At 39.8% G+C, this 11400-nt stretch overlaps 1 protein-coding gene across 1 annotated transcript; it reads left to right on the plus strand.

Annotated features, from left to right (window-relative positions):
• The first annotated feature begins 4412 nt into the window (after positions 1 to 4412).
• Positions 4413 to 10148, plus strand: LOC133065268 (olfactory receptor 1J4-like). Its single transcript, XM_061156086.1, is given in 3 exon segments — positions 4413 to 4498; positions 9193 to 9520; positions 9522 to 10148. Coding segments are annotated over 3 exon segments (1041 nt in total).
• Positions 10149 to 11400: the final 1252 nt, after the last annotated feature.

An 11400-nucleotide genomic window follows, 5' to 3' on the forward strand; every position in this document is an offset into this window, starting at 1 on the left:
CATTTTCTTGTCTTTGTAACAGCCATGTGTGTTCACAAAACCTCAGATCATATATCTCTAGATTTGATCCCATCATGGAATGAATAGTCAGTAAATGTTTGATAGTTGAATTACATTCCTTTACAATTATTATCTATTTCCTAACAGTTCACTAGCATAAATTGTGAATTTTGAGTTTATGTTCTTGATTTTTGATCTTGCCGATAAGGCTGAGAATTATAGCTGGTAGTACTTAGTCTCTCCTGTTACAACCTGGGAATTTATTTCTTTTTAAAAAATGTATTTAATTAGTTATTTATTTTTCATTGGAAGATAATTGCTCTATAATATTTTGTTTGTTTTTGCTGTACCACAGTTGAAACAGGTATAAGTACATATATACTCTCCCTCCTGATCCTCCCTCCTACCCTCCCTATGTTTGCAGACCTCAGGTCATCACAGAGTTCCACACTGAGTTTTCTGTGCTATGCAGCAGTTTCTCATTAGCAATCTAATTACACGTGGTTGTGTACATATGTCAATGGTACTCTTTCAGTTTTTTCCATCCTCTCCTTTCCTGTGAGCAAACTATGTGAAGAACAGGAGAGCCTCGTATGCTGCAGTCCATGGCCTTGCAGAAAGTCAGACATGCGACTGAATAACAACAACTCCTCCTTCAACTGTGTCCAGAAATTCATTGTCTATGTCTGCCTCTCTATTCTTGCCTGTCTAATCTGCTCATCACTACCATTTTTCTAGATTCCATGTATAGACATTAACATATAATATTTAATTTTCTCTTTACTCTGTATGTCAGACTCAGACACTTTGTAGACCCATTCACATCCCGGCAAATGGCACAATTTTGTTACATTTTGTGGCGGTATAATATTCTATTGTATATATGTGCCACATCTTCTGTATCTATTCCTCTGTCAATGGACATTTACTACAGTGTATAAAATAAATACTAATGAGAATCTACTGTATAGCACAGGAAACTCTGCTCAAGGCTCTGTGGTGGCCTAAATGGGAAGGAAATTCAAAAAAGAGGGGTATAGATATATATATACGTACGGCAGATTCATTTTTCTGAGGTCAAAAAATATAACATTGTTATGCAACTATAGTCCAATAAATTTTTATTAAAAATTTTCTTTGGAAAAGCAAATGCCTTTTATTTTTTTGAAATCAAGATTCTGCTCTTTCCCTTGTAGTGTTATGACTTTTGTGTCCTATTTAAGAATATGTTGCCTACCCCACGTTTACCAAAATTTTGTCCAACGTTTCTTCAGAATAGTTTTATAGTTACAGTTCTTACACATTTGACCCATTCTGAGTTATGTATTGCATGCACAAGAGTCCATGTTCACTTAAGACATATTGATATTGAAGCATGTTGGCACCATTTATTGAAACTCTATCATTGCCATATTTAAATTGCCTTGGTGCATTGTAAACTATTAATTGACTTTATGTGTATTGATCTATTTCAAAATTATTCACTGTTCTATTGATCTATATTCCTATTCTCATGCAATGGCTTTTATTTTGCTTGCTATGGAGTATAAAAGTTTTGAAATTAGGTAAACTAAGTATGGCAGTTTCCTTTTCATTTTAAGATTTTTTTGTCTTCCCTTTTGCTTGTATGTAATATTAAGAATCAGCTTCTGCAAGTAGGCTACTGATACATTGCCTTTGATTTCACTGACCCTATAGATCAATTGGAGGAGAGACCTGGCTCCATAGTAATATTGAGTTATCCAGTCTATGGGCAAAGTGTATCTGTATTCATCCTCTTTAAATTTACCATGAATGTGTTTGTAGTTTTTAACATACCAGTACTTTGGTAAATTCATCCATAAGCATATTTTGCTTTTTAAACTGTTTTAATTAGTATATTAAAATTTCAATTTTCAGTACTCACTGCTAGGATATAAAGTATCAGTGATTTTTGTTCTTTATTCATCAATTTGTAATCCTGCTACCTTGAAAATCTCACTTAGTACAAATAGATTTGGAGAAAGATTTTTTGCTTTCTTTTCCCTCTTTTTGGCCTTCTTTGAGATTAGTTTATACACTTCATTTTATCTCTCTTATTGACATGCTACATATATGTCTTTTTTTGAGCATCAGGTTTTTACCCCTGTTTTTTCATCTTGTCCCTTTGTGTGTGTGTGCCTGCACTATGCAAGATGTAATATGTTTACCAATGTTATACAGAAGCAGAAGACTAATTAGCATGTAACCAGTAGATGGAGTGACATGTGAGGCTATGGTGATGTCCACAACTCTAGTCTGTTTGGGGTGTAAAGATGGAAATCACACTTTTTGAAAGCCTTGGATATATGATACATGTATAAAATATTATGATGCAACTTTCCTCATTATTCATTTATTTCATTCCATAAGCTCTGACTTAGATGATTCCTTAGGTGAATGAAGACAGTCTGGCTTTATTGCCTCTCTTTCCATGGGTTTCGACCTAGACTTCCAGCCTTCATGTATTTTCATGGGCATTTTCACAGTTCGGTTGTTCTCTTTTTAAAGGAGCAAGCCACAGGCATGGGGAAACTAAGACAATGGAGCCTTTTAAAATGGATGCTTTGGAGATAATAAAGTAACTTTGATCAGACAATAGACTCAGGAGAAGATTTCAGGGTGTACTATAATATTTAATAAAGTTTTACCTTATTGAAGAATTAGAGATCCTTTGTTAAAGAATCACTCAGTTAATTCAGCCAGAGAGTAACTAAAAATTTGAAAATTTATAAGATTAATGTATTGATGTTATGTATATTCTATGCACTGATAAGCAAAGATGTAGACTTGCAAGTATTATTGCAATAAATTTATCTTAGGACAAGAAAGCTCTAAGATACCATGCAAAATAAATCCCATTTATGTAAATATGTCCTAAAAGATGATGCTGTTAAACAGCTGTACTCAGTAAGCCAGCAAATTTGGAAAACTCACCAGTGGCCCCAGGACTAGAAAAGGGGAGTTTTTATTTCAATCCCAAAGAAAGCCAAGGCCAAAGAATGTTAAAACTACAGTACAACTGCACTCATTTCACATGCTAGCAAGATTATACTCAAAGCCATTCATACTAGGCTTCAGCAGTATGTGAACCAAGAACTTCTGGAAGTCCAAGCTAGATTTAGAAAAAGTAGAGGAACCAGAGATCAAATCGCCAACATCTGTTGGATAATAGAAACATTAAGAGAATTACAGAAAAACAGCTACTCCTCTTTCACTGACTATGCTAAAGCCTTTGACTGTGTAGATCTCAACAAACTGGAAAATTCTTCAAGAGATGAAAATACCAGAGCACCTTACCTGCCTCCTGAGAAACCTATGTGCAGGTCAAGAAGCAACAGTTAGCATGGGACATAGAACAACTGACGGGTAACAAACTGGGAAAGGAGTACATAAAGGCTGTATATTGTCACCCTGCTTATTTAATTTGTATATAGAATGCATCATGCAAAATGCCAGACTGGATAAATCACCAGCTGGAATCAAGACGGCTGGGTGAAATATCAACAACCTCACATATGCAGATGACACCACTTTAATGGCAAAAAGTGAAGAGGAACAAGAGAGCTTCTTGGTGAGGGTAGAAGAGGAGGATGAAAAAACTGGCTTAAAATTCAACATGCAAAAGACAAAGATCATGGCATCCCATCCCATTGCTCATGGCAAATAGATGGGGGAAAAGTGGAAACGGTGACAGATTTTCTTTTCTTAGGTTCAAAATCACTTCATTCGGTGACTGCAGTCATGAAAATTAAAGACACCGATCTTGGAAGAACAGCTATGACAAATCTACTTGGAATATTAAAAAACAGAGACATTACTGTTCTAAAAAAGGTAATTTAGTCAAAGTATTGGTTTTCCAGTAGTCATGTACAGATGTGAGAGTTGGGCCATGAAGAAGACTGAGTGCCAAATATTGATGCTTTTGAAATGTGGGGCTGGAGAAGACCCTTGAGAGTCCCTTGAACAGCAAGGAGGTCGCACCAGTCAATCCTAAAGGAAATCAACCCTGAATATTCATTGGAAGGACTGATACTGAAGCTGAAACTCCAATACTTTGGCCACCTGATGCAAAGAGTCAACTCACTGGAAGAGACCCTGATGCTTGGAAAGATTGAGGGCAGGAAAAGAAGGGGATAATAGAGAATGAGATGGTTGGATGGCATTACTGACTCAATAAACATGAGTCTGAGCAAACTCTGAAAGACAGCAAAAACAGGGAAGCCTGGCCGAGTGCAGTTCATGGGATTGCAAAGAGTTGGACAGAGCTTAGGAATTGAAAACAACAAATGGTTGAACAACATTGGAGTTAAACAACAAGTCCAGTATTCTTGCCTGGAGAATAAAAGAGGGGAAATACTTTGGCTTTCTCATTTTATATTTGAATTTCTACCATGAAGCAGATTTACTTAAAAGGCAACAAACTAAGAAGGCTTCTCGACTTGGGAGAAAACGGCATCCTCACATCCCAAGCTTTGACGTAACTAGGGGAAACTTTAAGCTTGTAGGAAGCGTCAATAATGGGGTCTTTCCACATCTCATTTGGGCTCACACTCACAGGGCATCATCATGGCATTCTTCCTAAGGACACCGTTTTCTCAGCATTGGCCCTTAGGACCACATGTGTCAGAGTTCCCTGGTCACAGAGTTCAAGAATGAGCATCACTGGAGCTGGAGCTGGGATCTGCATCTTTAATAATCTCTCCAGGGCATTCTAGGGAACATCAAAGTTTAGGAACCACTGCCATAGGGCATGTGTCCTGGAGGGAGAAACAAGAAAACTGAGCAATTAATACATGTTTAATGCATGTCTCTAGCCAAGAGCTTGGAGCCCTGTCCCTTTGGGTCCCCTCCCTGGTGGACAGAGCAGTCTTCACATTTCCATTTCTGAAATTGGTGAATTGAGGATCAAACTCCTTTTTCTCTGATGCTGGTGAGTGTTTCAGGACCACAGAAGTGGATCAATCTTGTCTCCAGGTGTCCTACAGAGAAGCTGAGAAACCAGTTCTTACTCAAGGCATCTTGATCACTTGAGCATAAAATTCAGAGAATAACTGGGTCTCCTATGGCAATAGCAGGTGTGTATTAGTTTGTGTGTGTGTGTGTGTCTGTGTCTGTGTGTGTGTCTGTGTCTGTGTGTATATATATATATATACACACACATATATACACAGATGCTCAGGACTTCTCTGTGTTCTTGCTTATGATACTTTTTATTACTAGTTCTTAAAGATGAGGGGAGAAGGCATATCAGGGAGTATCTCTTCAACACCTCTTGGCAGCAACTGTTTTTATTTTGGATTAGACAACTGGTCAACAAGAGGACTTTGTTGAATCAGGAGGATATTTGAGGATGATAAATATGAGTAGTAGGTGAGTGATCAGACCATTGTGATTATCTGGGTTGTGAAGATCTTTTATGACAGTTCCTCTGTGTATTCTTGCCACCTCTTCTTAATATCTTCTGCTTCTGTTAGGTCTAAATCATTTCTGTCCTTTATCGAACCCATCTGTGCATGAAATGTTCCCTTGGTATCTCTAGTTTTCTTGAAGAAATCTCTAGTCTTTCCCATTCTGTTGTTTTCCTCTATTTTTCTTTGTATTGATCGCTGAGGAAGGCTTTCTTATCTCCCCTTGCTATTCTTTGGAACTCTACATTCAAATGGGAATATTGTTCCTTTTCTCCTTTGCTTTTAGCTTCTCTTCTTCTCACAGTTATTTGTAAGGCTGCCTCAGACAGCCATTTTGCTTTTCTGCATTTCTTTTCCATGAGGATGGTCTTAATCCCTGTCTCCTGTACAATGTCACGAACCACTGTCCATAGTTCATCAGGCACTCTGTCTATCATATCTAGTCCCTTAAACCTACTTCTTACTTCCACTGTATAATCATAAACGATACGATTTAGATCATACCTGAATGGTCTAGTGGTTTCCCCTACTTTCTTCAATTTAAGTCTGAATTTGGCAATAAGGAGTTCATGATCTGAGCCACAGTCACCTCCCGGTCTTGTTTTTGCTAACTGTATAGAGCTTCTCCATCTTTGGCTGCAAAGAATACAATAAATCTGATTTTGGTGTTGACCATCTGGTCAGATAATCACGATGGTGTGATCACTCACCTAGAGCCAGATGTCCTGGAATGTGAAGTCAAGTGGGCCTTAGGAAGCATCACTACGAACAAAGCTAGTGGAGGTGATGGAATTTCAGTTGAGCTATTTCAAGTCCTGAAAGATGATGCTGTGAAGGTGCTGCACTCAATATGCCAGCAAATTTGGAAAACGCACAGTGGCCACAGGACTGGAAAAGGTCAGTTTTCATTCCAATCCCAAAGAAAGGCAATGCCAAAGAGTGCTCAAACTACTGCACAGTTATGCTCATCTCACATGCTAGTGAAGTAATGCTCAAAATTCTCCAAGCCATGCTTCAACAGTTCGTGAACCATGAACTTACAGATGTTCAAGCTGATTTTAGAAAAAGCAGAGGAACCAGAGATCAAATTGCCAACATCCGCTGGATCACTGAAAAAGAAAAAGAGTTCCAGAAATACATCTACTTCTGCTTTAATGACTATGCCAAAACCTTTGACTGTGTGGATCACAATAAACTGTGGAAAATTCTGAAAGAGTTGGGAATACCAGACCACCTGACCTGCCTCTTGAGAAACCTATATGTAGGTCAGGAAGCAACAGTTAGAACTGGACATGGAAAAACAAACTGGTTCCAAATAGGAAAAGGAGTATGTCAAGGCCGTATATTGTACTCTGCTTATTTAACTTATATGCAGAGTACATCATGAGAAACACTGGGCTGGAAGAAGCACAAGCTAGAATCAAGATTGCCGGGAGAAATATCAATAACCTCAGATATGCAGACGACACCACCCTTATGGCAGAAAGTGAAGAGGAACTAAAAGGCCTCTTGATGAAAGTGAAGGAGAAGAGTGAAAAAGTTGGCTTAAAGCTCAACATTCAGAAAACTAAGATCATGGCATCTGGTCCCATCACTTCATTGCAAATAGATGGTGAAACAGTGGAAACAGTGGCTGACTTTATTTTTTGGGCTCCAAAATCACTGCAGATGGTGATTGTAGCCATGAAATTAAAAGACACTTACTCCTTGGAAGGAAAGATATGACCAACATAGATAGCATATTAAAAAGCAGAGACATTACCTTGGCAACAAAGGTACGTCTAGTCAAGGCTGTGGTTTTTCCAGTGGTCATGTATGGATGTGAGAGTCGGATTGTAAAGAAAGCTGAGCACTGAAGAATTGATCCTTTTGAACTGTGGTGTTGGAGAAGACTCTTGAGAGTCCATTGGGCTGCAAGGAGATCCAACCAGTCCATCCTAAAGGAGATCAGTCCTGGGTGTTCATTGGAAGGACTGATGCTGAAGCTGAAACTCCAATACTTTGGCCACCTCATGCGAAGAGTTGACTCATTGGAAAAGACCCTGATGCTGGGAAAGATTGAAGGCAGGAGGAGAAGGGGAAGACAGAGGATGAGATGGCTGGATGGCATCACCAACTCGATGGACATGAGTTTGAGTAAACTCCGGGAGTTGGTGATGGGCAGGGAGGCCTGGCGTGCTGCGATTCATGGGGTCGCAAAGAGTTGGACACGACTGAGCAACTGAACTGAACTGAAATATGAGTACTAGTATGAAAGTGAAAGAGGAGAGTGAAATAGTTGGCTTCAAGCTTAACATTCAGAAAACTAAGATCATGGCATCTGGTCCCATCACTTCATGGCAAATAGATGGTGAAACAGTGGAAACAGTGAGAGACTTTATTTTTGGGCTCCAAAATCACTGCAGATGATGATTGCAGCCATGAAATTAAAAGACGGTTACTCCTTGGAAGGACAGTTGTGACGAACCTAGAAAGCATATTAAAAAACAGAGACACTACTTTGTCAACAAAGGTCTGTCTAGTCAAGGTTATGGTTTTTCCAGTAGTTATGTATGGATGTGAGTGCTGGACTATAAAGAAAACTGATCATGAAAGCATTGATGCTTTCGAACTATGGTGTTGGAGAAGACTCTTGAGAGTCCCTTGGACTGCAAGGAGATCCAACCAGTCCATCCTAAAGGAGATCAGTCCTGTGTGTTCACTGGAAGGACTGATGCTGAAGGTGAAACTCCAATACTTTGGCCACCTGATGCAAAGAGCTGACTCATTTGAAAAGACCCTGATGCTCGGAAAGATTGAGGGCAGGAGGAGAAGGGGACAAAAGGATAGATGGTTGGATGGCATCACTAACTCAATGGACATGGTTTGGGTGAACTCTGGGAGTTGGTGATGGAAAGGGAGGCCTGGTGTGCTGCAGTTCATGGGGTTGCAAAGAGTCGGACACGACTGAAAGACTTAACTGAACTGAGCTGAAACTGCTATAAAGTATTATAACTGACAGTAATATTTTTACTTCATAGAGCAGTGATATTGCAAGATTGGCCTCTAAGTTCAGTTGACAATTAAGCATCTTTCTTCAACCTTCATACATAATGGAGCTGACTATTTATTTGCTTATTTATTTTTAAAGAAATTTTTTCATGTTGATCATTTTTTAAATTCTTTGCTGAATTTGTTACCACATTGTTTTGTTTCATGTTTTGGTTTTTAGCCATAAGGCATGTGATATCTTTATACCTGGAACAGGGGTTGAACCCACACCCCCTGACTTGCAAGGTGAAGTCTTAAAGCACTGGACTGCCAGGAAATTCCTTGGCTGTGTACTTTTGATCCAGTTTCCTTTAAGAATTTGTTAATGAAACATCCTCCTTATACTTTACATATGAAAGGACTTTGAATTCAGATTTCAATACATCAATATGTCACAGCCTGAAGGTCTAAACCTTATGATTATATGTACAGAAATAGAAGAGATATTAGGGAGGTTTTTAACTTACTATTTCTCTGCTAAGACAGTGTGACACTTTCTGTTTACTGAGGTGATGGAAAAATGCCACTGAGCCAGTATCTCGTTTGTATAAAATTCTCTTCTTGGTTGGTAAATTCTCTCATTATACATGGTAATAGCATTCATCTTAGGGGTTTTTGCAAGGACATAGCAATGCAGACAGACACTGACATATTCACCAAGAGAAAGGACTCATTTATATATACCTGCTGCAATCAAAATATACTTCTTTCACTCTCCTTTCATTCCCAGCAGACAGGCGAGGAGCGTGAAGAGGGAGAATCAGAGCAGCATGTCTGAGTTCCTCCTCCTGGGGCTCCCTATCTGGCCAGAGCAGCAGGGTGTGTTCTTTGCCCTGTTCCTGGGCATGTACCTAACCACGGTGCTGGGCAATCTGCTCATTGTCCTGCTCATCAGGCTGGACGCTCGCCTCCACACCTCGATGTACTTCTTTCTCAGCCACTTGGCCCTCACTGACGTCTCCTTTTCATCTGTCACCGTCCCAAAAATGCTGATAAACATGCAGACTCAGGATCAATCCATCCCCTATGCAGGGTGCATAACACAGATGTATTTTTTCCTGTTTTTTTACTGGTCTGGATGACTTTCTGCTCACCTCGATGGCCTATGATCAGTACATGGCCATCTGTCACCCTCTCCACTACAGCACCATCATGGGACAGGGGCTGTGCACCTTACTAGTAACTGTGTCCTGGATTCTCTCCTGTGCCAATGCCCTGTGTCACACCCTCCTCCTGACCCAGCTGTCCTTTTGTGCTGACCACAGCATCCCCCATTTCTTCTGTGACCTTGGTGCCCTGCTGAAGCTCTCCTGCTCAGACACATCCCTCAATGAGCTGGCCATTTTCACAGCAGGAGTGGCCATCATCATCCTCCCACTAGTATGCATCCTGATCTCTTATGGATGCTTTGGGGCCACCATTCTGAAGGTCCCCTCCACCAAGGGGATCTGCAAAGCATTGTCCACATGTGGCTCTCACCTCTCTGTGGTGTCTCTGTATTATGGAACAATTATTGGGCTGTATGTTTTCCCCTCATCCAGCACCTCCAGGGACAAGATCACCATTGCCTCTGTGATGTACACAGTGGTCACTCCACTGCTGAACCCCTTCATTTATAGCCTAAGGAACAGGGACATGACGGGGGCCCTGGAGAGACTCTTGCACAGGGCAAAAGTCTTGTCTCAATGACATTTGCTTGTCTTTGTAACTGCCATGTGTGTTCACACAAACCCCAGATCCTACACCACTAGATTTGAGCCTGTAAGAAATGAATACTCAATGAATGTTTGACCACTTGATTGCATTCTGTTAGTTATTGCTCCCTTATGATTTATTATTGTGAATTATGGATTCTGAGTAGATATTCTTGATTTTTGATCTTGCATATTAGATTGAGAAGTTACACAGCTGGTCATACTTTTGTCTCTAGTCTTATTTCTCTAGTCTTATTTCTCAAGAATTTATTAGTTCTATCTATGAGCTAAAATTGTCATATACACATTGTATGTATTTACAGTGCATGTTTGATATTTTGATGTATATGCATTGTGAAATAACCACTACAATCAAGTTCACATATTCATCATCATTCATTATCAGTTTAATACATTTGTGTGTGTGTCTGTTAAGAAGATATAATTTATTATCCACTCTACTAGTAAATATCAAGCGTACAGTATGTGTGTGTTTGTTAAACAGTCATATCCCACTCTTTGTGACCCCATGGGCTGTAGCCCACCAGGTTCCTCTGTCCATGAAATTCTCAGGCAAAACTACTGGAGTGGGTTGTCATTCCCTTCTCCAGGGGATCTCCCCAACCCAAGGATCAAACCCAGGTCTCCTGCATTGCAGGCAGATTCTTTACCATCTGAGCCACCAGGGAAGCCATACAATATAGCACATTTAACTTTAGTCCTCATGCCATACTTTGGACCCCCCAAGAAGTTGTACATCTGCATAACTGGAACTTTGTACATCATGCCAAGTGAAATAAGTCAAATTCAAAAAAGAACAATATTTCATGATCTCACTTACGTATGTAATCTAATATAGTCAAATTCATAGAAGCAGAGAACAGAATCATAGTTCCTAGAGGACAGAGCAAAAGAAATAGGGTGCTTATGACCTGCTGGAAGATACTAACAAGCCTCCCACAGCATAGAAAGCTTGGGATTTGTAATGTATCTCCTTTCCTTTCCTCACTTCCTCTTCAGCGTTCTTTTCAGTTTTTCTTGGTGGTGGTAATGATGGTGGATCAGGAGAAGAAACTGTTTAGTAGCCTTTATTGCTCCAGGAAATAATCTACAGATATGAGTTCAGGTCCCCCACTTTAGGACTCAAAGCTTGTTCTTGATTTAGAAACACTGAAACAAAGTCTATGGACTTTTCTGACTGCATGTGTGAGTTTCAAGAAGATACCTGCTCAGTCCAGACTGGGACT

This window comes from Dama dama, chromosome 11, assembly GCF_033118175.1.
Source record: "Dama dama isolate Ldn47 chromosome 11, ASM3311817v1, whole genome shotgun sequence".
Taxonomy (NCBI): Eukaryota; Metazoa; Chordata; class Mammalia; order Artiodactyla; family Cervidae; genus Dama; species Dama dama.